The sequence below is a fragment of the Phyllostomus hastatus genome, unplaced genomic scaffold, assembly GCF_019186645.2.
Source record: "Phyllostomus hastatus isolate PE091 unplaced genomic scaffold, TTU_PhHast_1.1 phas_contig_10, whole genome shotgun sequence".
In the NCBI taxonomy this organism is placed as follows: domain Eukaryota; kingdom Metazoa; phylum Chordata; class Mammalia; order Chiroptera; family Phyllostomidae; genus Phyllostomus; species Phyllostomus hastatus.
In genome coordinates this window covers 1,650,483-1,677,609 of record NW_025333499.1, presented here as the reverse complement: position 1 = coordinate 1,677,609, position 27,127 = coordinate 1,650,483, and the positions used below count along the sequence as shown (strand labels likewise).

Here is a 27,127-nt window from a genome sequence, read left to right as displayed (position 1 = left end):
GTGGGTGTGTGGTTTAGACAGCTGAGTAGAAGGTAGTGTCATTCATGGAGAGGAGTAGGCTTCAGAAGACAGGATGGGGTCAGTTTGGAAAATGTCAAGTCAAAACTGCCTTTAGAACACCCAAATAAAGAAATTTAGCAGGAAGCAAAATATGCCCTTCCTTTGGATGATTCTTATACTAGCTCTCTTGCTCGGATATTCAACTACAAATAGGCTCCAAACCTCTGGCCAATATGTCTGCATTGAGACAAGTATAACCTCCATTTGCTGAAAGGGATCCAGAAGTGGGAGAAGAAATTAAATTTCACACACCCAAAATTATTTAACAATTTTTTTTACTTAATAAAAGAATAAACTTTTCTTAAGCACTGTAAGTTTCTTTCAGTCACATTAACAGAATGACAAACCAATTTCCATCACAGAACAACTCCTGAGACATTTTCATTCCTTTCTGAAACATTTCCATTTAACTGCTGCAGTTTCCCCTAAGAAGCATCCATTCAAACTTACATTAAACAACTATGGAGCTTTTGTGGTGAGGTGGGCCAAAAAGGCAGGGAATTTGGAATCTGGGAGTGGGAAAGAGAGATACATATTATCCATCCACTAAACACACTGTCAAGAGCACAAAAGAGATATTAACACAGGAAAAAAACAATGAAAGAATTTGTTACTTTTGACAATAACATCATTTATCAGGGAGCACAAAAAAAATTAACTCCTTACAGTTGAAGTTTCTTTACCTAGTATGTTATTCTAAAAATAGAATAAAATAATGGATGGGAGGGGAACTGTCTTCTGGGAAATAATTGAAATGAAGTCATCAGATTTGGCAGGGTTATGAGATTAATAAAATCTGAGATATTTGATTTGTGTCACTTACATGAAAATTCACTACTCATTAGTTACTACCAACACTGGCAAAAAGAGCATCTATAAAAGTACAAGGGCAATGTCAAAGCCTGAAATGGGCGCCCTAGCACAAGGAATTATTTTATTTTGCTTTTAACTTGGTAAAGATGATTTTGTGAAAAATGAAGTTACTTTCTTAGAACATCAAAACCACCTCTGGCAATACTGAAGATAATTATCAGTAAAAGGGAAATAGGTACACTGAGCTCTACCTACACCAGCAGACTACTGCAATAAGCTAAGGGAAAAGAAAATGGAAAGTCAAATAAAAGAAAATGCCAAAGTCACAAGAGGGAGAAAAATATAGGGTGACATAATGGAACAGTGAGAACTTACCCCCTACCCCCAAACCCCATGCATATTTAGGAAATATGCATCAGGAAGTGAATAAGTATAATGATTAAACCTTAGTAGAATTACATTAACTACTTTAAAAACGTGGTCTACTTGTATTGTCATTTCAAAGGAGGAGGGTCTTAGAGGCTCGAAGGGTAGCACTGACATGCCCACCAGGAGCCTTCTATGGTTCGAATGGACTGGATCACTATAACCAAGCAGTGACTTCCACATTCTGTCTACCCTACCTAAGGATTCCTCCTCTCCCCACCTTAACTAACCTCCCTAATGCCTTGTCTGGCTGTTTTTCTCAGTGACCAAAAAAAGTTAACGTGACTTTGGCCAACAATGCCAGAAAATCAAGATAGAGATAAAAATCAAATGTCACTAGATAATGCAAGTGCTGTATCTTGGGCTTTAAAGTCTACTCGAAGTCCTACTGGCTCAGAATGAAATGATGCAACTGAGCAGAAGTTTGCCAGACCTGGTCCAGATCAGACTGGCCAGTGAATAAGGGTGGGAGTCACAGGTTGATCCCAAGGCACACCAGCAGAAATCAAGAACTGCAAATCCTTGGGGATCGACGTCTATATACAACCAGGGGGCTTTTGTTTGTGGCCCTACAAGGTAAAGGGGTCATTCTTCGGGTTCCTATGTGACTTTCTTCGAGAGAGGCCACATCATCATCAGAAACGGAACGTCAAGTGAAAGATGGCAGTCTCTTCAAGTGGTACTCATAGCAAAGCTCAGATCTGCCTTCACCAATTTGTCCTCCAGTTAGAAAATATTCATGTCCCAGTAATGATCACCTCAGTTTTTTTGGCTTCTAAATTGTGTATTTTGGCAGATAAATTAAAATATATGAACATGGCCCTTTATGGTTCTTTTTTATAATCCTCCAAACCTGAAACGCTGAATCTAAATAAAAATCAAGGTTGGAAGTGAACCACTTGTTCACCCTGGGCCAGTCTAGGAGAAAGTGGAGGTTTGTGGAAGGGAGAAAAGCAAGCCTTTTGACAAGCTGGAATCACCCCTGTCAAAGCAGCAACTGTACTTCTCACAGTGAATGCCTACAAAATAAGAAATCTTCTTAATGCTGTGAGAGTTAACAAAACTGTCATTTGATTGTAGCAAATACATTCAAGAGGCACAGAAATAGCAACGGAAGAAAATACTTTTCCATATAACTCCAAGTAGTCCATATAAGAAAATGGAGATCAAGATAGATTTAATTTAACACAGCTCAGTGACTGGTTACTTTTCGGGCTCCTAAGGATTCCTCCCTCTGTGGCTCCAGAAAGAAATTTCCAAGCCATCTAAGTTCGCTACTAAATCCCTCTCTTGCTGGATACAGCAGTCTTAACCTCCAAGATGTTGTGAAAGGTTGGGCGGGTCCAAGAGAACAGGAGGGACCAAACTAGAGAGCCGATCCAAAGAGGTTTTTGTACACGTTGCTCCTGGTTATATCTGGCTAGGTGTACACTCCTGTCACCCTGCTTTGGTTTGTGTACGAAATTCTCGGCAGAGGGAGAGGCATTCTAGGGCTCCCTCCCCCCTGCAAATTGCAGGTTCTCTTAACTGGGCCAAACTAGGATTAAACAGTCCGAGACTGTTTTCAATCTCTCATGATGCATGATTTGTAAGTGGGCAATAAGCAAACGGCATCCTGGTTGTCTGGAAAGAAATCACCAAAGACCTGCAGTGGGTTAAAGTGCGTGGGGTTTTTCGAAAAGACAGAGAACCCTGCTAGAAGTTTAGTCAGGTGAATTCCTATAGAAATGATACTTCTCGGGCAAGTATATCAGAAAGCCCAAAGGAGGTGTGTGAGGCTGAAGGCCTCAATTCTTGAATGAAGAAATAGTGCTAATATGTTGCAAGCTGTGTTCCCATCTCTCAGACTGAGACTGTTGAGGATGGAAACTGGAAATGCAAGGTCATCTCAAGGGTATCTCTGGCAAGGAGGAATAGCCTCTATGTCCTAGGAACCTTTTACAGAATACCCCTTAAGGTCCAGGCCACAGTCCTCTAAAGTCTTCCTCGCAAAGCAAATGAAAAGATCCAGTAGTCAAAATGTCAATGAACACATGAAACAATCTAGGCATCTAAAATCAAATTGTGGATTTCCTCACACTTCCTTCCCTATCTCTTCTCTCCAATGTTAGTCCTCTCTTCTTCAGGTCCTCAGGGCAATCAATTCTAGCCTGAGGGCAGTTTGATCCTGGAGTTCCAGACGACACTCCCTCCAAATTGGCTGTAAGTCCTGGTCATTACCTCCCACCCCTTCTCTCTACGATCCAGGCTGCTCCTTCATAACAAAATGCCTAAATCTTCCCAATCCCATTTCAACCTCCTGTTTTCACCACACAGGATGTGAGGTCTCAGTTCAAGATTAAGCTTGTGACAAGCCAAACGTTTGTTGTTCTGAACAGGCCATCTCTGGAAAGTACTTTTTGTCTGTTTTAGAAAAGCCCATCTTCTCATAATTGTGATGGGCTATGACTCAGTAAGAATTTTAAAGTGTGGTCTTTTGAAACCCACCACTCCATAGCAGTGGAAGTGTTTCTGGTAAATTCAGTAAATCCTTTGGGACATCACCACGTATGTATGTATGCATGCATGAATATATCTATATATCTATATGTAGATATATAGATATATACACACATATACATATATTTATATATAAAATACGTATAGATAAATAGATCTGTCTCTTTATATAAAGGGTATGTGTATGCATATAGGTACATGCATTCATATATACATCCACGCACACACCCATACACAAAGGCACGCGTGCGTGCACACACACACTCTTTTGAGTTCCCTTTCGTACTCAGTTTCATTACATTGATTCTCACCCTTTCAGGGTGTGGGCAGCAGGGAGTGGGCAAACTGCACCGCATCTTCTATTTTACAAACAATGCACTAGTTCAGAGGCAGGAAAAATCTGCCCAGTACTTTTCTGACTCACTTGAATCCCCCAGTACAAAGGCCATTGGTAGTTTTTTTTTTTTAACTGTATAAAATAAAAACAAAGAAATGAAATAAAATAACCAACACTATTTCACTTTTCTGAAAACATCTACCTATCTGATTGTCAGGCCAGTGCTAGAGGCAACGTTACACACTCCTGGGGTTGGTGAGTGGAGAAAGAGTGAGGAGGTGGGTACTGATTACAGACATAGGCCCCACTACTTCATAGAGCAAAAGACAAGTTAAGAAGCCATAGGCAGCTGTCTCTACTTCCCCATGGGTTTTATAAATGGGGATCATGATGGAGACTCACAAAACAAGAGGTGGAACTTTTCTTATAGGGTCATATGCGATGACACCAATTTCTTACAGTCACTACCTTACTAGGCTTCCAGGGGAGGTAAACAGAATACTGGCATTTTATATTAAATGTGACAAAAGGAGCCAGTCCTGTTTCCATTCCTTTTTGACCAGATCTTCCCCAGAAGCAAACTGCTAGCTCTGGAGGCCCCAAAAAAGACAGGGAAGAGAAAAAGATGGATAGAATACAACATCCCAAGAAAATCCTGGCTAAATCTAGGGTAAGCATTTATGTCCTCCTCTAACTTGGGCCTAAAATCAGATAAGTATATGTTTTCCCTTCTTCCTGATCTGGTAAGTCCATCTGCAGCTTATTCCTCTTTTTGTTGTGCTACAGTTTCCAGCTTTTGCTCTCCCAAGTGGCTCTTCTCCTCATTCTTCACAGGGAAGTAGCGGTTAACATTATTACACATGCTGCTATCTCTGGATAAGGCACACTGTGATGCAGCTGGAAGATGATTATCACTCTTCTCTTCCTTGATCAATGCGCCATTGTTTCCATTTACCTGTGAGCAAGAATGGCTTTGATGAGGCTCCAGAGATTTAGAAACTCCATCTGAAATGCCCTGTATCAAAAATAGAGATACTCAGTGGAAATGGTAATCCCAAACTGGCTGACCCTTCCCAAGCATGTTCATAAGTTAGCCTGCAGAAACTGCTTCAGTTCTTCAAAGAAGTCAGAAAGCCCAACGCTTGTTAACATCTGACACACTCTGATAGCACCCAGAGAACTCAGGGCGACAACAGATGGATCTGACCGAAATCCAATGGCAATGACAGCCCAATAATGACACAGCCAGCATTTTACAAGCTTTACGATATATTTTCTAATACTAATGGGGACCCTAAATGGTAGATATTATCATGCCCCATTTACAGATGAGGAAGCTGAGGCTCAGAGAGATTCAAGTCACTTGCTCAAGAACACCCAGATAGAGACAGAAAGAGAAAGAGGTGGGACCAGGATTGCACCCCAGGTCATTCAGCCTCTAAAGTCTATTCTCTTAACTGTCATGCAATGCTGCCCAATGCTGACAGCTGCACATGTAAAGGAAACGAAAGGAAAACAAACCATGAGGCCTATGTGCAATATTCCTCAGAATCTTTTGTAACTAAAAACGTCACCTGTTTTTCTTTTCATTCCAGGAACATGACTGTTGCTGAAATGCTAATGATATGAACTGCCTTACCTTGCAGTGCAGTGCTGCCTCTAGATGAATGTTATTAGCAAATAATAACAGCTTAATTCCTAAATAGTTAGGTATGCCAGATAATCTGCTGTTCATTTTACAGACATGAAAAATGAGGCTCAAAAAAGTAAAAAGACTAGCCTAAGGTCATTCATGTGCTCAGACTTGGGTCTAAGTCTGTTTGATGCCAAAGAACTTGTTGTTTCCACTATGATATAACACATAATGGAAATCTAACTCCTGTTGAATTGGTGGTTAATTTTAATTAATAACTACTAATTTGTATCTAGTATTTCCCATGTTTCAGGCTCTATGCTAAAGATAAACACTTTTAACTCTCTGAGGTAGATACCAATTTCTCCATTTTACAGATGATAAAATCAAGGCACAGAGAGGTTAAATAACTTGTCCAAGGTCAGTGGCAGAGCGAGATTCAAAGCTAGATCATTTGGCGTCAAAGCCCATACAACATGCAGGCTACTGTGGCTATTCCTCAAGAACCTGGAAAAAAGAAGAAACTAGTAAAAATCCACACAATGGATGGAATTAGCCACATGAGGGAGTCAACAAAGGAAGTAAAACCTTACAAATAAGTGACTTAAGAATTTGAAAATACACAAAACTCCAGTGACCTAGGAATACTCTCAAGAAGACAGGAATATAAGGTAAACAGATTTAATAAACTAGAACAACAAATTATATTGCACTCTGAAGAGTGACTGAACAGAAAAAGGACAGTTAGGAAGGCAATCAGCAGCAGCTCTGTCCAGGGAAGATGTCTTACCTAAGAACAGTCAGTATGAAGACTTCCTAGACCAGGCTACCTCTAGAGTGGATAATAGTGCCACCAGCAATCTTAGCCTAGAGAAACAGAGCATGACCCACCCTCTCTCTTGTTTTCCCTCAGTTTCCTCATCTGTGAAACAGAATAATAGCATCATAGGTTCCTATAGGGGTTCAAGGAGGGACTCACTGGAAAGCACTTAAAACATGTTCTGTTTGACAGTATAAGAACTCATTAAATGCCAGCTACTTTTATTGTTCTGATTTCAGGTCCCCAAGCAAACTTCTGATACCATGGGCTCCCTTGCAGTTTGCACTTAGAGAAAGAAAGCTCTGGTAGACATGGCTAAGAGAATAGTCACTAGACTCAGTTAGACCGAGGTCTAACTCTTGTTTCTAATGATTAGAGTTGTTATACTGTGTTGGAGTCAGCACAGCACATGGCTTTGGATTCAGTCAGCTCAGGCTGAAATGTCAACTCTGATACTGACTTGATGGATAATTTGGGGCAAGATGCTTCATTCCTCTGAGCCCCAGTTTCCTCCTCTTTAAAATAAAGAGTAGGCCTGACTGGTGTGGTTCAGTTGGCTGGGTGTTGTCCTGCAAAATGAAAGGTCACAGGTTCGATTCCCAGCCAGGGCACATGCCTGGGTTGTGGATTCGGTCCCCACTCGGGGCACATGCGAGAGGCAACCAATCACTGTTTCTCTTCCTCTCTTTCTCCCTTCCTTACCCTCTCTCTAAAAACAAATAATAAAATAAAATAAAGAATAATAAATACTTCACATGAATTTCTAAGAATAACTGGGATAGAGTTAAGTGTATATCATGGTAATTATTTCTTTGCACAGTAAATCGGTAAACTTTATATTTCACTCTCTCCCTGCTCATCCCTCACCCCCCACTCTTTTAGCCATACCCACATACTATTCCTGTGAACTTCGTTAATGTGAGTAAACTTGGGAAAGGAACCCACTCTTATCATACCAAACATGTGAGGTTGTTCAGACTATATACCTAATGATCAGTCCCTGAATTATGGTCGATTCCCCAAGGCTATGTTATCTTATGGGAGCCTATCTTAGTGACCAGTTTTCCTTCTAGGTGTAATCTCTTTTATCTTACTGAAAAACCTCTGGGAGAAGCTGAAAAGCTTTGGAAAAATCCCAAAGTTATTGCTCCGTGGCTTTGGAGTGCATTACAAAATGCTTTGTGCAGGGAACTTACCATTCTAATTCCATTTTTGGCTCAAAATAACATTAAAGCAAGTCTGTATTCTTTTAGGAAACATTAGAGCATGGGGGTTAACACGGATGGACATGAGGAGGTCTGGCTGTATACAGGAGAGCTGATTTGAGAACTGACAATAAAGTTTAGATGCAGTGTGGTCTAGTTAGTGACCCTTGTGAGGATTAGAGACTGCATGTAAAATGTTTAGTAGAGGGCTTGGTAGAAAGTATGCACTCAAGAAATGGTAGCTGCTATACTATGAGGAAGCCAGCAGTCTGAGTCCAATACAAGACTTTAAATCACTACAAGAATAGGCTTTCATATCTGGAGGGTGCATGTCTAATGAAGACCAGTGGAGATTGTGATGCAATTCAAGGTGTAGATTAGGAGAAAGTTTAAGTCCTGGCTGGTGTGGCTCAGTTGGTTAGAGTATTGTCCCATGCCCCAAAAGTATGTAGGTTGAATTCTTGGTCGGAGCACACACCTGGGTTGCAAGTTGGATCCCCAGGGCACATAGGGGAGGCAATCAATGTTTCTCTTTCACATCAATGTTCACCCCCCGTGCCTCTTTCATCCCTTCCCCCTTCCTCTCTCTCTAGCAATGAAAAAAATGTCCTTGGGTAAGGATGAAAATAATAATATAAAAGAAAGAAAGAAAGAAAGAAAGAAAGAAAGAAAGAAAGAAAGAAAGAAAGAAAGAAAGAAAGAAAGGAAGGAAGGAAGGAAGGAAGGAAGGAAGGAAGGAAGGAAGGAAAGAGGGGGAGAGAGAGAGAGAGAGAGAGAGAGAAAGAAAGAAAGGAAGAAAGGAAGGAAGGAAGGAAAGAAGGAGGAAAGGAAGGAAGGAAGGAAGGAAGGAGGGAAGGAAGGAAGGAAGGAAGGAAGGAAGGAAGGAAGGAAGGAAGGAAGAAAGAAAGAAAGAAAGAAAGAAAGAAAGAAAGAAAGAAAGAAAGAAAGAAAGAAAGAAAGAAAGAAAGAGAGAAAGTAAGTTTGAGACTATTCTAAGCCTTTAGAAATGAACAGAAGGGGACCTGGCTAGGGTTGCTCAGTGGATTGAGTGCCAGCCTGCAAACCAAAGGGTCATCAGTTTGATTCCCAGTCAGGGCACATGCTTGGGTTGCGGGCCAGGTCCCCAGTAGGGGATGCACTAGAGGCAACTATATGTTGATATTTCTCTCCCTCTCTTTCTTCCCCCTTCCCCCTCTCTAAAAATAAATAAATAATCTTAAAAAACAAAAACAAAAAGAATAAACAGAATGGTAACACCTCTTCCCCTCACATATTCAGCAAAGGATGAGGTTTAATTTTCTAAGCATTTCTGGTAGCCCCTCACAAACTTGGGCATATTGCTGGTAATCCCACTGTTAATTTCACTCTGGTCCCTTTATGGCTGCATGTAGCACATATTATGCTACCTAAAGGTCTTTAAATACCATACCTTGTTTCGATCTTGTGGCCTCACTCAATGAAAAGGATGACACTCTGCAACCCTGTGGAAATAGCCTATGCAGTCTAACCTTCCTCCCCAGACAGCTAGAGAGCAGGGGAATAAAACCAAACGCCAGAAGTTGTGAAAGCTCCTAATCTGATCTCTTGCAGTTTAGCTGAAAAGATAAGAGTTATCAAATAGAAGCTAAAGAATCTCAAAAAAAGGTGCTTACTTGTTTATTTCCTTTTTTAGGTCCTTTGGGTCCTCTACCAGTCTGTTCCTTTCCATACCTTTAGAAAGTGGGGGGAAAAGTGATCATGAGGAATATATACAGCCCATACCCCCATTTTTACTTAGTTAATAATTCACATCCTCTTAGAAGTTTGACCCTAATAAGTTAGATGACCCTCCTCTGTGCTACCACTGTAAATATCTATTTCTTTCATTTTTATATCATACTAAACTGTTCTGTGTTCCACATCCTCCTCTAGGGGCAAAACTTTTTTTTTAATCAAGGCAGGGCATTTAGTATATGTTTCCTGAACTAAACAGAAAACTGCCTTTAAAAATGTGTAGTTAATGCCTCTTACCTTAATAGAAAGGATTCTATAGTTGGGCATTTCCCAAGGGTGCTTTGATTGATACTAGCTCATACCAACCTATTCGAATACATACCCCTTTCCTGGCCCACCAATAGAAACCACTTGCATGCCAAAGGAGCCTCGGCCTCTGGAAGGTCTGCTGCCAGCCCACTGCCCCACAACCATCCCAGCAATCTCCAGTTTTCCTCCTTGGGGTGGGATTGGATGGAGACCTAGAAAGAGAGGAAGAATAGCAGTAATGAGATTTAAGTGCAAGGTTGGGTAAGAGGTGGAACAAAAGATTGTATAGCCTACCTACTCTACTTTTTTCCATTTCTCTATGATAAAGAGTCCATGATAACAGCAAAGGGTCATGGTGGAAGCAAATTTAGGGATAGGAGGTTGAAGATCTATACACATCCACTTTCACAAGCTACGGATGATTAATTTTTCAACTACAGAGCCTAGCATATAGTAGGCATTCAATATTTGTTGAGACAATGAATGCCTTCTAATCTAATTACTGGAAAATTATAGGCCCAAACCACTTTTGATTTAAATACTTATCACTACACCTTGGAGGATTACCCAAGCAATCAAATGAAACTGAAAATAATGAAACTATGAAACAGTAATTTATCACTAAAAAGCAAGAATAGCAACAGTTTAAAGCCAAAACAAATTCAAAACAAGATAGCATATCACCTCAAAACAGGAAATTGCAACTCTGAACAAACACGCAAAGTAGAACTTTGTGATTTGGTGCAAAGGGAATCCTTCATAGAATATAGAGTTCTACTAAACCTTAAATTTTAGTTTATGGAGAAAACCCAAATGTTATTAACCCTTCACTCATTTAGTAAAGAACCCTTCATTTACATAAAAGTAAGAATCTAAGGGACTATGGTGCTAGCTAGGACTAAGAGGGCAAGAAAGTCTTGTACTTGGGGGACCTTGTGGTCTTTCAGGAGGCAGAAGACATCTCATAAACCACTCATAACTGGAGACTAAGCACCACTGGGACCTAGGGCAATGGTGAGGACCTCCCCTAAACCTGGCCTTAATTCTGTCTTCTGAAACACAATAAAATCAACAAGCAAAGAATGAGAGTGGACAGCCATAAAGTTACCTTCAAAGGATAGAAGGAATGGCTGCCTCCTTGGTTTGTAGAACTTGATCTTTAGCTGACTGAAGAGGGAGTTATCAGGGCAGACATCACACTACTCATGTAACCAGAGCCTTAAGCTAAACATTCATACTGAATTCTGTGACCCAAAATTTAACCCAAACTTCAACTTCCAGCTTTATTTATTTTTATAAAATTTTAAAAAAGATTTGATTTATTTATTTTTAGAGAGAAAGGAAGGGAGAGAGATAAAGACAAGGAAAGCCTGGCTGGTATAGCTCTGTGGATTGAGCATGGGCTGCGAACCAAAGGCTCGCAGGTTCGATTCCCAGTCAGGGCACATGCCTGGGTGGTGGGCCAGGTCCCCAGTGGGGGGCATGTGAGAGGCAATGACACGTTGATGTTTCTCTCTCTCTTTCTCCCTTCCTTCCCCTCTCTAAAAATAAATAAATAATAATAAAAAAAAAGACGGAGAAAAAACATCAGTGTGAGAGAGAAACATGAACTGGTTGCTTCTTGTATGTGCCCCAGCAACCCAGGCATGTATCCCAACTGGGAAACTGAATCGGTGACCTTTTGCCTTGTGATATGATGTGTAACCAACTGAGCCACACTGGTGAGGACTCCAGCTTTATTTATTTTTTATTTTTTTAATATATATTTTATTGATTATGCTATTACAGTTGTCCCATTTTCCCCCCTTCACTCCCCTCCACCCTGTACACCCTCTCCCACCCATATCCCCCCTTTAGTCATGTCCATGTGTCATACTTATAAGTTCTTTAGCTTTTACATTTCCCATACTATTCTTACCTCCCCCTATCTATTTTCAACCTACCATCTATGCTAGTTATTCTCTGTACCTTTTCCTCCCCTCTCCTCCTCCCACTCCCCTGTTGCTAACCCTCCATGTGATCTCCATTTCTGTGGTTCTGTTCCTCTTAGTTGTTTGCTTAGTTTCTTTTGGTTTTGCTTTAGGTGTGGTTGTTAATAATTGTGAGTTTGCTGTCCTTTTACTATACATGTTTTTTCTGTATCGTCTTTTCTTAGATAAGTCCCTTTAACATTTCATAAAATAAGAGCTTGGTGATGATGAACTCCTTTAACTAGACCTTATCTGAGAAGCACTTTATCTGCCCTTCCATTCTAAATGAGAGCTTTGCTGGATACAGCAATCAGGGATGGAGGTTCTTGTCTTTCATGACTTGGAATATTTCTTTCCAGCCCCTTCTTGCCTGTAAGGTCTCTTTTTGAGAAATCAGCTGACAGTCTGATGGGACCTCCTTTGTAGGTTACTGTCCCCTTATCTCTTGCTGCTTCTAGGATTCTCTCCTTCATTTTTACCTTGGCTAATGTAATTATGATGTGCCTTGGTGTGTTTCTTCTTGGGTCCCTCTTCTTTGGGGCTCTCTGAGCTTCCTGGATTTCCTGGAAGTCTATTTCCTTTGTCAGAATGGAGAAGTTCTCCTTTATTATTTGTTCAAATACGTGTTCAATCTGTTGCTTTTCCTCTTCCCCTTCTGGTACCCCTATAATTCGGATGTTGGAATGTTTAAAGATGTCCTGGAGGTTCCTAAGCTTCTCCTCTTTTTTTGAATTCTTATTTCTCCATTCTTTCCTGTTTGGTTGTTTTTTTCTTCCTTCTGGTCCACTCTATTGTTTTGAGTCCCAGTTTCCTTCCCATCACTATTGGTTCTCTGTGCATCTTCCTTCATCTCTTTTATGGTAACCTGCATTTTTTCATCTAATTTGCGCCCAAAATCAACCAATTCTGTGAGCTACCTGATCACCAGTGTTTTGAACTGTGCATCTGATAGATTGGCTATCTCTTGGTCGTTCAAAAGGATGAGTCCTGGGGCATTGATCTGTTCTTCTGTTTGAGACATGTCTCCATCTCTCTCTCTCTCTCTCTTTTTTTTTTTTTTTTGGTCTGGTTGCTCCTGTTACGGTGAGGGGCGAAGCCTTAGGTGTTCACTGGGGCTGGGCACCCCAGTGGCTAGATTGTGATGTTGTATGTGGGGGTGGGGGTGGGAGGGAACAATGGCGGTAGCTCCATTCTCCGTAGGACCTCAGTCCCTTCTCTGGGATCCTGGGTTGCGCGCTCTGCCCTGCTCCACAATCGCCACCTCACTGGGTCTGCCAGTTGCCGCTTGCGTACTCAGGGTCCATCCACTGTGATCTTGCGCGCCCCAGATGCCTTACGCACTCCTGGTTGCCTTATGCGCCCAATTCTCCCTGTTCTCCATGCTGCGACCCACGCCTGGCTGCTCCTCTTTGCTCCTCCTACCGGTCTGGATGAATGGGTCTACTTCAACTTCTTGGCTGTCCGACTTCCATTCAGATAAATTTTCTATCAGTTCTGGGTGTTATTCTGCCTCTAAATTGTTGTTGTTCCAATCTTGGTTGTGCGTGGAGGTACGGTGCGTCCACCTATGCCTCCATCTTGCCAGAAGTCCCCCAGCTTTATTTTTAAAGTGACAATGCCCTGGCTGATGTGGCTCAGTGGACTGAGCGCTGGCCTGCAGACCGAAAGATCACTGGTTTGATTCCCAGTCAGGGCAAATGCCTGGGTTGAGGGTCAGATCCCCAGTAGGGGGTGCATGAGAGGAAACCACATGTTGACATTTCTCTCCCTCTCTTTCTCCTTCTGTTTCCTTCTCTCTAAAAATAAATAAAATCTTTAAAAAAATAAAGTGATGAGCAATAGACAACTAATACCTTCAATCATAGTAACCATAGCAATAACTTTCCCACCTGATTATAGAATCTCCATATTTAATGGTAAATGTCCCCATTAAAATATCCTATTTTACCAGGGAACAAGTAGTTTGCATTATCAGGACTAGGATCTCAGTCACCTAAGCATGACAGTCTATTCATCATTAACCTGCAGCTCATGTGTCACCACACCATAATTTAAAAATTTATACATGTTTGTGGGTGTGGGTAAGTGCTTTCCCCACTAAGCTGCAGTCCCTGGAGGGTATGATCTATAAATTAGTTCTCTCTGTGCTTCTGGAAATGTATGAGATCTACCCCCAGAGTGAAAGTGGGTACATACATCACGCTATGCTCATCTGCGGACAATGGTCATTTTCCTCTCACCTTCCACTGCTCTTCCCACAAGCTCCTCTCTGTACATCTGCCTAATGGGGGACTTAGAGCTCAAACCAGCAATGAAGATCCAGTTCATGTAAATTATAGTTCTCAAAAGTAATTAAGTGGCTCCTGGTTTCTGCATCACTTACTTCAGGATTTTGATTGGTGAGAGTCAAATTCTTAGGGATCAACCACCTGTATGGAGAGTGGTCTGTGAAGTCAGTGGACTTTTTTCCTCAGGCTACAACCCTCCATCTCAATAAGCTGCTCTTCAAACTACCACAATACAGTAGAGAAGATAAATGAGATCATATATATTTGGTACTGCTAATTCTGTAACTAGCAATAATTACTGGATTGGTTATTATGACACAGATACAGGATGACAAATACCTTATTCTTAGGTACTGACCTGCAAACCCTCGGTTCCTTCCTTGAGGGGGAAGTGGTATGGAGCCCACAGCTCGGGAATAAAGTGGAACAGGATAGAGAGAGGGCACCATGGGAGTCACAAAAGTAGGCGATGGCAGTAGAGCAGAAGGTGGTGGATAGTTCATGTTGACTCCTTCAAGGATACTCTGTCTCATCTTTTCCACTTTGGTTGCCAGGTCAGCCTTCAAACAAGAAACAGAATACTAATAGCACCTGCCATTTTCTGAACTTCTATGTTTCAGGCACAGTATTTATTGGGCACTCTACGTACAGTCTGACAAGTCTATTTCTATTAAGGGAAGCAAGGCTTGGAGTTAAATGGACAAGGCAACACTCAGGAAAGCCTGTCTAGCACCAAAGCCCCCACTTTTCATACAGCACTGCACTGCCATCATACTAGTTCTGATTGAGGACTTGTGAGGCCCATTAACTAGGTCAAGAAAGACAAATATTACAATAAATACTGACTGATGGTCTATTACATGGGAAGCAACTGACTAGGTCATTTTTTAAGTGGGAGGTAACTGAATCAGGTAAAAGAGAGAACAAACCCTGACATATTCAAAGCTTTTCAACCTTCTCCTCCATACCCAGGATAAGACACCCTGACCTGTCTAGAATAAGTCCATGTCTCTAGTCCAGAGGTTTATGAACTTGCTCTGAAAAGGGCCAGATAGTAAATATTTTAGACTTTGTTGGCCATATGGTCTCTGTTACAACTATTTTACTCTCCCACAAACAAATTACTGTGGCTATGCTCCAATAAAACTTTATGGAACAAAAACTCCACATTTTGGAATTTGGGATAGTTTGCTGACCACTGCTCTAGTCCTTCAGCTCACTTCCCCAGAATGAATAGAGGAGTAAGTTAGGATTCCTTTCCCTTGCCTCCCCTCATCTTTCCCAAAGTTTCATTGCAAAAAAATAAAAAATTAAAATTAAAATTAAAAAACAGTCCCCTACTTCTAGTATTATCTACTTCACTACCCTCTTGTATTTCTAAACACAGTTCCTTTACAAAAAATATCACTTGCAAAACTGACTTACAGTTTTTGAAACTAAGGGAGATAAAATTCTAAAAGTGGCAGAAAAAACTTATAAGAGTAAGAAAAGTAATATGAAAACATGGAGCTAATAAGAAAAAAGGTTTCACAGAACATGTATAAAGGACCCATGGGCAAGGACAACAGGGGGTTGGGGAGTGAATGTGGAATGAGGGGATGGGCAGGGCAGGGGAGAGCAATAGGGGTAAAATGGGGACAACTATAATGGAACAACAATAAAACATTAAAAAACACAACAAAAACAAAAGAAAAAAGCTTTCCAGCATATAATTTTATAACATGTATGTCAGCCTCTGGGCCTTTGAAACTCTCGTCGACCAAGTTAGATCAGGGTCAGACACATTCTCCCCCTTCTGCTACCTCCTCCCCAGTGTCTTTCTTCTGCCCCTCTTCCTGCCCATTCAGTCCCACAGCAGATCAGAAATGGCTCTTAGCGGCTGCCCCACACGCTGATACCTGGCCATCACAGAGCTCAATCAGGGATACTCGATCTCGGCCTGCTTTAATTAGCTTGCTCTGGAATAGCTTCCCATCGAAGTAAATCCAGGGGCAGCAGTGCTCCCAAGGGACTGGTTGGCCACAGGCATCATTAGCAAACAGAGCTGTGTCAACCCCACTCATGAAGAGGGCAGCAAGCTGGATCCCTCGGGCATCCAGTTTCTCAATCTAAAAGCACCACAAAGGAAAAAGTACTATTAGGAAATTAATGTTATTGGTTACATTTACTCTTATTCCCATTATGCTGATTATTCCAGTTAAATCTGAACATGTTACCTTTCAATAGAGACATTTGACTGCACAAGTAACTTCTGTCCATGTCTTTTCCTGAGACAGTTTGCAAGATACTCATTACAAAAAAAAAAAAAGACATCAGCTTTCAAACTTTAAGAACCAACTTCACATACCAGGTTTTTTTGCTTGTCAAATTAGAAAAATTGAAAAACTAAAGACCAAAAGAATGCCCAATGCTGACAAGGATGCAGTGAAATAAATGGGCATGCTCATACAAAGCTGATGAGGAATATATATTACAATTAAGCAATATATATTAAGAACTTTGAAAAGGTTCACATTGGTTGACTCAGCAATTCTACTTTTAGGAATCTATTCTAAGGAGGTAGGGATGTGAATAAAGCTCTATGCACAAAAATGTTAATTGTAATATCACATATAATAGGGGAAAACAGAAACCAAATGGCCAACATTATAGTAATTAAATGATACATCTGTGTGATAAAATATTATTTACTCAAAATTGTTAAGACACAAAATATATGGTATATTAAGTAAAAAACTATATAATTACATAAACAATATCTCAACTACGTAAAAAACACACTATGAAAGGCTGGAAGAAACCATAAAAATTTTCACAGCGGTTACCTCAAGTTAGTGTGCTAGATGGCTTTAACAGGAAAAGGGGACATAGTTGCAAGTCCCCTCCTAGGTGTGGTCTAGAGTTGGTAACTGCTATAGGAGCAAGCAATATTACATTTATACTAACAAGAAACCATTGTTTGTCTTTACCTGTTTCATCTTTCCCTTAGTTGACCTCACTTAAATAAAGATTTTGCAAGTTTTGTTGGACTTGGTTTTCTTCTAGTTTATCCTAGGGCCTCAAAGGTCCATGGCTGCTGAAGTTGGGAGAGGGGTGTCCTGCATTAATAACTAAAATTTATTGAGTATCTGAGATACCATTCTAAGTGTTTTGCATCTATTATTTTATTTGATATCCTCATAACCCTACAAGTCAGGAAACTAAAGCTAGAGAGGTTAAACAACCTGCCCAAGGTCACGCAGCTAAGAAGCCAGCCTTCAGAACCTGCCCTCTAACCTACTACTTCTATTACTGTCAGTTACAGGGTGAATTTACTTTCTTTCTTATGCTTTTCTAGACTTCCCTCTAACACTTAAAAAGTATTATTAAAAAGGAGGGTGACCATTAACAGATGAATGGATAAACAAGATGTGGTATGTATACAATGGAATATTATTCAGCCACAAGAAAGAAGGAAATCTTGCTATTTGCAACAACATGGATGGACTTTGAGGCCTTATGCTAAGTGAGATAACTCAGAGAAAGACAAATACTGTATGATCTTATTTATGTGTGGAATCTAAAAAACAAACAAACAAAAAACTCCAAAACCCCAACCAAACTCATAGAAAAAAAGATCACATTTTACATTATCAAAAGGGAGAGGGACTTAGATAAAAGTGGTCAAAGACACAAACTTTTAGTTATAATGTAAGTAAGTACTAAGGATGTAAAGTACAACAGGATGACTATAGCTAACACGGCTGTATGATAGATAGGAAAGTTGTTAAGAAAGTATTTCCTGAGAGTGCTCATCACAAGGAAAAAAACAAGGGTAGACAAAAGTAGGTTTACAGTTGTGAGTATGCAAAACAGTTTATTCTTATATTATTATTAATTGTTGCATTATTTTCTTTTTAAGTACATTTTATTTATTATGCTATCACAGTTTTCCCAATTTTCCCCCCTTCATCCCCCCTCCACCCTGCCCCTCTAACCCTCCAGCATTTCCCCCCTTGGTTCACGTCCATGGGTTGTACATATAAGTTCTTTGATCTGATGTCCATTTCTCTGATTCTGTTCCTGTTCTAGTTGTTTGCTTAGTTTTTGTTTTTATTGTTTTTCTTTTATTTTTTAGGTTCATTTCTTGATAGTTGTGACTTTGTTGTCATTTTACTGTTCATATTTTTTATCTTCCTTTCCTTAGATAAGTCCCTTTAACATTTCATATAATAATGGCTTGGTGATGATGAACTCCTTTAACTTGACCTTATTGGGGAAGCACTTTATCTGCCCTTCCCTTGCAAATGATAGCTTTCCTGGATAGAGTAATCTTGTATGTAAGTCCTTGCCTTTCATGACTTCAAACACTTCTTTCCAGCCCCTTCTTGCCTCCAAGGTTTCTTTTCAGAAATCATCTGATAGTCTTATGGGCACTCCTTTGTAGGTAACTCTCATTTCCTCTTGCTGCTTTTAGGATTCTCTCTTTATTATTAATCTTGGGTACCTTAATGATGATGTGATTTGGTGTGTTCCTCTTTGGGTCCAACTTCTTTGGGACTCTCTGGGCTTCCTGGACTTCCTGAAAGTCTGTTTCCTTTGCCAGATTGGGGAAGTTTTCCTTCATCAATTGTTCAAGTAAGTTTTCAATTTCTTGCTGTTGTTCTCCTTCCGGCACCCCTATAATTTGGATATTGGAACATTTCAGGTTGTCCCAGAGGTTCCTAAGACTCTCTTCACTTTTTTGAATTCTTGTTTCTTCATTCTGTTCAGGTCAGATGTTTATTTCTTCCTTTTGTTCCAAATCATTGCTTGGAGTCCTGGTTTCCTTCCTGTCCCTGTTGGTTCCCTGAATATTTTGATTTACTTCATTTTGGGTATTTTTCATTTGTTTTTTCATTTTTTGACCAAGCTCAATCAGTTCTGTGAGCATTTTGATTACCAGGGCTTTAAATTCTCCATCAGATAAGTTAGCTATACCCTTATCAGTTAGGTCTCTTTCTGAGGTTTTGTTCTGTTCTTTCATTTGAGCCATATTTCCTTGTCTTGGCACACCTGATAAGTTGTAAGGGAGCAGGGCAACCCTCCTTGCTGTGCTATGATGCTGCCTGTGGGGGAGGGGCCAGAGAGGGAACAGTGCAGCTTACCTACTCAGCTCTAGCCCCCCTTTCCAACGTACTCTCATGTGAGACCTGGAGTTTCTCCCACCTCAGCAACTGCCATAGTCCACAGCCACCTCTGAGTTTCAGTTTCCCCTTAAGTCAGCCCCGCACCTATAGTTTGCTGCCTTACTACGGTTTCCATCTGCTGCCTTACCAGTCTGATTGTTCTGTTTGACTGTTCCTTTAATTCCGTGGTTGTCAGAGTTCTATGCAGTTCGATTTTCTGGCAGTTCTGGTTGTTTATTGATATTAGATTGGTTTTTATCCTCTTTTTGGTTGTAGGGTTTCTACCTATGCCTCTATCTTGTTGGGAACTCATATTATTTTCTATATGAACAACTGTAAACCTTTTGTCCACCCCTGTATATATAGTTTCTATATGAGAAGACAGAAGGTAACTAAATTTATTGTAGTAGTCATTGCATGATACATGTATCATTATATTATACAACCTAAACTTATACAGTGCTATTTGTCAATTATATCTCAATAAAACTGGAAAAAAGGGGGAGAGGATGGACATTTACTCAGAGACAAAAAGGGGTCATCAGGCTAAGTCTCTGAAGTGTATCTTGAAGAGTCAGAAACTTTACCATGGTTTCTGGGCCACAACTTATTTGTCTTGCATAATATCCATCTTTTCTGTCCATTCTCACCCCTCGGTTTCGTAGCAGTGTTACAGGCACCTGCTGATTTTCTTAATGAACATAATATTTGGCTAAAGTAAATCAAACATTTACCTGTAAATCTTACTTTTGTCCCCAGCTCCAGAAAAAAAAAGACCTAAAGAAAATCTATGAGCTCATAAAATAATTTAAATGAAGATAGATCGAATCACCTTGAGTTCTTGAAGCTGATTTGGTTCATAAAGCTGGGAAGATACTGCCTGTGCAAGGAAGGTGTCTAGCTCATGGCGATGCAGGATTCGACCACCAGGCCATTGAACCATGTACCTAGAAAATAAATACATCATTATTAAGTCATAAAAGCTCATTTAAGTTAAGACACAATCATGGGCCAGATCCTAGGCTAGGTTTTGGTGATTCCAATGGAATAAAGTAAAAGAATCTCTGCCTTTGGTTATTTGCAGTCTAGGGAGTAGAGGAGATAGGCATGTACACTAACAATGACAGGACAGTGTATTAAGTAACAAGAAAGAAGAACATACAGGGCGCTATAAGAGCACAAAAGAGGCCCACTAGTGGAAGAGTAAGGAAGGGCATCCTGGAAAAAAAAAAAAGCAGGAACTGAGTTTCAAAAGGCATGTAGAAATTAGTGAGATGAAAGGCTAGAGAAAGAATGTTCTAGGATGAAGAAATAGTATGAGTGAAGGCCCAGAGCTGTAGAGTTCAATATGATATACCAGGTTCAATAATGCTGGAGCTAGGCAGGTTTACAGTGACAGGAAACAAGATTCGAAAGTAGAATAAATCATGAAGGGCCTTGAAAACAGTAAGAAAGAATTTGGACCTTCATCCTGAAAATATAGGAAAATGCTTAAGGATCGTCAGCAGGAAAATGTTATTGACTAGTTTGATACTGACTGGCTCAGAGAGGAAGAGACAAGAGGCATTGATACCAGTTGGAGAACTGCAGCAATCTGTGGCCAAAGAGGCCTAAACAAAGGCACTGGCTGACGGAATGGAGAGGGCCAGGGGACAAAGCCACAGGATTTGGTCACAGATTTTGTGGGAAGGGGTAAAGAAAAAGGGAAGGGTCCAAGATTCCAAGAATTCTGGCTTGGGCAGATGGCTAGATGATGAAGCCATTCTCCAAATAGGAAATCCACCAATTAAATAAATAAGTACACATTGATGAATACTGGAATTGAATTTCATGAATTGAATATGCCCTACTATTCTAGGCACTGAGAATGCAGAAAGAAGGGAAAGAGAGATGACAAATTCAAATACATCAGTACAAAGTCTAGTCCTTAGTTCCCTGAAGGCCCCACAAGAAGATATTCATAATTATTGGAGCTTCAGAAACTTCATATTTAAAACACCAGCTTGTCTCCTCTGAGGGGCATGTGAGATGGGTTCCTGGGGACACTGGCCTGTTACTACTATCAGAAGGCAGTGCAGTGTCCTGGAAAGAGCCTAGGCTCTGTATCCAGACACCCTGGCTTCAAATCTTTAACCTGCTGTTCTGGCCTGGAATGATCACAACACAGCAGGCAGCCCTATTATCCTTTCTTCATGTCCAAACATCCAGGATGGTTCCACAAATTGCAGGACATGAAAACAAGCCCTGTTGCTTTTTTGGGAACTATATTCCACATGACTGGGCTTTCCAGCAGGAATCTTCCTGGGGCACAAACTTCCCTTCGGCCACAACAATTTTCTTTCCTGCCTGCACTTCTTCCACTTGAAAAATTTATTAATTTATTATATATATATATATATTTAAAGATTTTATTTATTTATTAATAGAGAGGGGGAGGGAGGGAGAAGGAGAGGGAGATAAACACCAATGTGTGAGAAATACACTCATTGGTTGCCTCTTGCACGGCCCCCAACTTGGGGCCTGGCTTGCAACCCCGGCATGTGCCCTAACCAGGAATTGAACTGGCGACCTTTTGGTTCACAGGCCAGCACTCAATCCACTGAGTCACACCAGCCAGGGCTATTTTATATTTTTTGATGCTATGTTATGAAGTGCCTAATTCATAGCTTGTAACTTCTATCAGTATAAAATATTCTTTTGTTCTCAATGTTTTTGTTCTGTCTTGAGGATATTATCTATTAATATTGTTTCTTTATTTTGATTTGTAGTCCCTTGATTTACCTTTGCCCATTGTTTTATTTTTAATTTTGACATCTTATTCTGTTGGCAATATGTGAAGCAAAAATAGAAGAAAATGAATAGAAATGTAATTACAGTAGGAGACTTTAGTATACTACCATCAAGCTATGACATGTAAAATATCCTTAAAAAACATGTAAAATCACAGAAGATGACACGTAAAGTCAAAACTACAAGTAAGGTTCAGATGTTTGATTTTTTACAAAGAACACACATTCTTTTCAAGTGCTCACATAAGTTCCTAGGAGTTCTAGGACCTTGTTGGTTTGCCCTCGTCTGCTGTCTTATTTATTATTTTTGATTTATTATGAACTATCTAGCTTAGCACATAGCATAGAGTGTATTAGTAAATATTTATTGGGGGAATGACTGAATGCATCAATCAGGTCACACCATAACCCAACCCCCAAAACTGAACAAAAATCCTCCAAAGCAGAATTGTACCAGTCATAACCTGGCCACTGTGAAAGAAAAACTCACCTAAAGGAGCTCCAAAGTAGTCAAGTGTGAGAGACAGGCAGGGTTGTGATTTATAAGCTGAACAGATTGTTCTAGGTACTCTAAGGAGACAGTGACTAAATTTACCTGGGAGAATAAGAAAAGACCTCACAGAGAAGGAAACATTTCAATTCCTAGAGATTTGAATTGTTTCTTTGGTTTGGTTTATACTTTAATATTAATTTGCAAATTTTCATGTCTCTCTAACCTTAGTATGGTGTATGGTAGAATTGGTGCTCAATAAAATACTTGCTGAACAAATGAGTCAATGTTAGGATGTACAAACGGAAATGCTAGCTTCGTCATTTGTCCAGCACTGCTCTTCAACCAGCCTGGAATTAATTATGAGACAGAGTGTGTGGGGTCCAAGGAGTAGGAAGAGTGAGAAGCTCATAAATGAAACAATAGGAAATAATGATTATTAAGTCAACCAATGTGTAGTGATGCATATCATGTGCTATTTTTTGAATTATATGATTCCATTGGGGATTTTCTCTGGAAAAACTACAGCATTGCTAATTTCCCAAGGAAGTTCCTCAATCTCAGTGACTAGATGGCATCTATATTATTACTATTAGTAGTATTTACATTATTATATACACTATATATAACTATTATATTACATTATACTATATACAGCAAACTATAAGTTACTCAGGAATAATATTTACTAAATACATCTTGCATTCTAGATACTTTGGCAGGTCCCAATCCCACAGGGTGGCATTTTTAAGTAGCAGGGATATTTTGGCTGTGGAGGTTCCCACTGAGGAGCCAGGGGTCCCAGCCCCACACTGGGCTGCCCAGCCTGGAGCACCAGTGCCAGGAAGAGTAGTACCCATAACAGCTGGCTTTGAAAATCAGCAGGAACTCAGTCTGGGTGAGAGGGAGGGCTGCTGTAGACCCAGCTATCACCTTTAAGGGCCGGAGAACAGACGCACTGGCTCAGAAACACTAGCCCTAAGCTCCACAGAAGGTATAGCAATTCAAAAAACGCCAAAGACATACTGGGAGGAACTGAATGGCCAGGCTTCAGGGCGAAGGCAGGAAAGGTAGTCTCTCCAGAACTAAAGTACCAGCAGGTTCCACTGTTCCTTTGTTGAGCCACTCCCACTCCCTTGGCCTGAAGGCGCAGTTGGACACTAAATGTAGGTCAGTGTCCATTGACCTGGCTAACACAGCTCTTGCCCCGCCCTGGTTATTCCCTGAAACTCTGTCCCACCCAAAATATGTGTCCAGACTGAACCACTTTCAGAGGCTAATCCTTGTAAGCACTGAGCCTGAGCCCATGCTATGGACTGTCTTAAAATCTCTTAAGCAGAGTCTGGCCTTGGCACGCCCTGTACTACTTGTTAAGTGGCCCCAAGCCTGTCACTAGTGGCATCTGGCCTTGGTTCACAGCATAAACACTCCTAAGTACCTCCAAGTCCAGCACAGGCAGCCACCATCTTGTAGCTCCTGCCAGGTAGCCCTGGGTCAGGCACAGGCAGCAGCTGACCTTCTCTTCCCCTCTCTCTAGAAATGAATACAATAAAATCTTTAAAAATAATAATAGTGTAATAACTATACCTGGTGTCAGGTGGGTGCAAGACATAAAGGGAGGAATCACTTTATAGCTTATATAAATGCCTAACCACTATGCTGTACATGTGAAACTAATATTGAATGTCAACTGCAATTGTAAAATAAAATAAAAATTTTAAAAATAGACAGACAGTTGAGTTTTATATTTGAGTACACTGAATTACTTTGTCCTTCTGGTCCCCATTGCTTCTGATGAGAATCTCATCTTTGTGGTTCCTTTGCATGTGATGAGTCATTTTTATTTCTTATAGCATTCAAAATACTTTCTTTGGCTTTGGCTTTCTTCATTTTGACTATATGTCTGATGTGGTTCTTTAGTGTTTATGTAACTTGGAATTTATTGAGCTTATTAGGTATACAGATTCATGTTTTTAATCAAGTTTGTGAAGTTTTCTTTTTTTAAGATTTTATTTATTTATATTTTTTAAAAGATTTTATTTATTTATTTATTTTAGCCAGGGGAAGGGAGGAAAAGAGGGAGAGAAACATCCATGTGTGGTTGCCTCTCACGCACCCCCTACTGGGGACCGGGCCCACAACCAAGGCATGTGATCTGACTGGGAATTAAACTGGCCACCCTTTGGCTGGCCTGGGTTGTGGGCTAGGTCTCCAGTTGTGGGCGTGTAAGGCAACTAATTGATGTATTTCTCATACATTGATGTTTCTCTCCCTCTCTTTGTCCTTCCCTTCCCTAAATGTAAATAAATAAAATCTTCAAGTGTCATCCCTGAGTCCGCATAAGTCACTAACTCAGCAAAGGTTATGCTTAAGTCCTCTGAGATAGTTCGAGTTTTACCTTGATTGTATGTGTGAAATAAGGCTGCTATCAGAGTTCAGAAAGTTTATATGTTTTTGACATACATTTGGTGAGGGACTAGTAGTTGGAGGTTCTTTTTGTGATCATTACTGAGAGATCACAACTTTGGGTATTCACAGTATTCCTGACTGGCAGGGATAAGTTTTATTTCAGTTTTAAGCCTGGATTCCTAGGAATTGCTTCTGGGTCAAAGAAACATATTTTTCAGTTAATGTTTGGTCAACAGTGGTTTTTCAGTCCTTTTGTGCCAGTGAGGTATCTGCCCTGTGTTGGTGAGTCTTTGTGTAGTTTATGGAATGCTTTGAAATCTGCTCCAAGTCTTGTCCTGGTTGCTCCTGAGTGGGTACCATGTAGTGCATGCCCACACCCTTTATCACCGCCCATCCAGAGTTGACTGTTATTGCAGGGCAATGCTGCTTCTTTCCCTTGCTCTCTATATAAGACTTCTGGATGCTCTGCCATTTCGCTTGTACCACGGTGCTACTGGCCTCCTTTTAATTGCTTACTGTCAAGATCTTTATTACCTTTTTAAAGTATATTGTACATTTAAAAGTGTATTACAGATGTCAGTATACTTCACCCCTAACCAAAAAGTATTTAATCTTGGTTTGTCAAAGCCATCAAATTGTACCTTTATGATGTATACTTCTGGGATTTTATTCAATGAATTCTTTCGTACCCCTGGGTCATAAAAATTTACATTATTGCATAGTTTTATAATGCTGCCTTCCATGTCAGGTCATTAAATATAGTGGTTATTTATTCTGTATATGCTGTAAGAATGCCATTTTTCCCAATTCCATTCATTACATGATCTCTTCTTTCCCCATTGATTTATATTACCACTATTGCTATAGACCAAGTTCCTGTACGTACATGAGTGTTTTTCTGGATTCTACTTTGTTCCATTGCCTATTTGATCCCTCCCCAGGATCACATTGTTTCCATTACTAAGGGTTTATAGTTTGCCTTAATATCAAGTAAGAGAAATCTCTACTCTTTGCTTTTAATGTTTCAAACTTGTAGCTATTCCTGAACCATGTGAACCTTTATTCTTCCAAATGTAATTTAGAATTAGTCCACTTTCCACAAAAATCTTTTGGGTTGTTTTCAATGAAGTGAATTTATAGATTAATTCGGAGTGTTGATATCTTTATAATGTTAAGTCTTCTCATCCAAAGATCATAGTTTACCTCTCCCTTTATTCAGGTCTGTTACTTTCTCTCTTAGCAGAGTGAATTATTTTTCATAGAGGTCTGCTGTGTTTTAAAAAATTCCTAGGTAGTTGATATATATTCTTGTAATTATGGATGGTATTCTATTTTCTATTACATTTTCTCATTATTTATTTGCGGATAGAGAGGAAATAGGTTTTTGTGCAAAGAAGATGTCAGTCCCTACAAGTCACCAGAGGGTTGGAGAACACTGAGCTGTGAAGCTGGACCTTATAAGAAATACTAAATGAAGTATTTTTTAAATTTGTTAACCCTCAGACATATATAGCCAAGAAGACAGGCTCCTTCTCCTCCCAACTCCCATTCTTGGGTTATAGTTTCATCCAGGGAAGGGAATACTGCCATTTCTCATTAACCCCAGCTCTACGTCCAGTAGGCATGGTGAAGAGAATCACCCACCCAGCTTACACTCAGGACAGAAGCTCTAAAACAGGGGTCTCATGTCAAGAATACTTGGGGTCCCCAAGGAAGCACACACCAAGGCACATTATAATTACACTACCCAAGATTAAAGAGAAGGAGACAATCTTAAAAGCAGCAAGAGAAAAGGAGACTGTTACCTACAAAGGAGTTCCCATTAGACTATCAGCTGATTTCTGAAAAAAAATATTTTAGGCAAGAAGGGGCTACAAAGAAGTATTCCAACTCATGAAAGACAAGGACCTCCATCCAAGATGACTCTATCCAGCAAAGCTATCATTTAGAATGGAAGGGCAGATAAAGTGCTTCCCAGATAAGGTCAAGTTAAAGGAGTTCATCATCACCAAGCCCTTACTATATGAAATGTTAAAGGGACTTATCTAAGAAGATGATCAAAAGTATGAACAGTAAAATGACAACAAACTCACAACTGTCAACAAATGAACATACAAACAAAACAAAACAAACTAAACAAGTAACTAGAACAGGAACAGAATCAGAGAAATGGAGATCACATGGAGGGATTTCAGTGAGGAGGAAGAGGGAAAGAATGG

At 40.1% G+C, this 27,127-nt stretch overlaps 1 protein-coding gene across 4 annotated transcripts in view; it reads right to left on the bottom strand.

Annotated features, from left to right (window-relative positions):
- Positions 1 to 318: 318 nt before the first annotated feature.
- FAM120C (family with sequence similarity 120C) overlaps positions 319 to 27,127 on the bottom strand; it is a 97,877-nt gene continuing 71,068 nt past the window's right edge. For 2 of the 4 annotated variants that reach the window (XM_045832536.1, XM_045832553.1), the window contains exons 11-16: positions 20,053 to 20,167; positions 15,972 to 16,181; positions 14,432 to 14,633; positions 9,889 to 10,027; positions 9,446 to 9,503; positions 319 to 5,150 (exon numbers count right to left, since the gene is read on the bottom strand). In XM_045832536.1, coding sequence (XP_045688492.1) covers positions 4,896 to 5,150; positions 9,446 to 9,503; positions 9,889 to 10,027; positions 14,432 to 14,633; positions 15,972 to 16,181; positions 20,053 to 20,167 — 979 coding nt within the window. In that variant the 3' untranslated portion in view covers positions 319 to 4,895. The remainder of the gene's footprint in view (positions 5,151 to 9,445; positions 9,504 to 9,888; positions 10,028 to 14,431; positions 14,634 to 15,971; positions 16,182 to 20,052; positions 20,168 to 27,127) is intronic. The other 2 variants (XM_045832545.1, XM_045832561.1) reach the window with 2 other exon arrangements.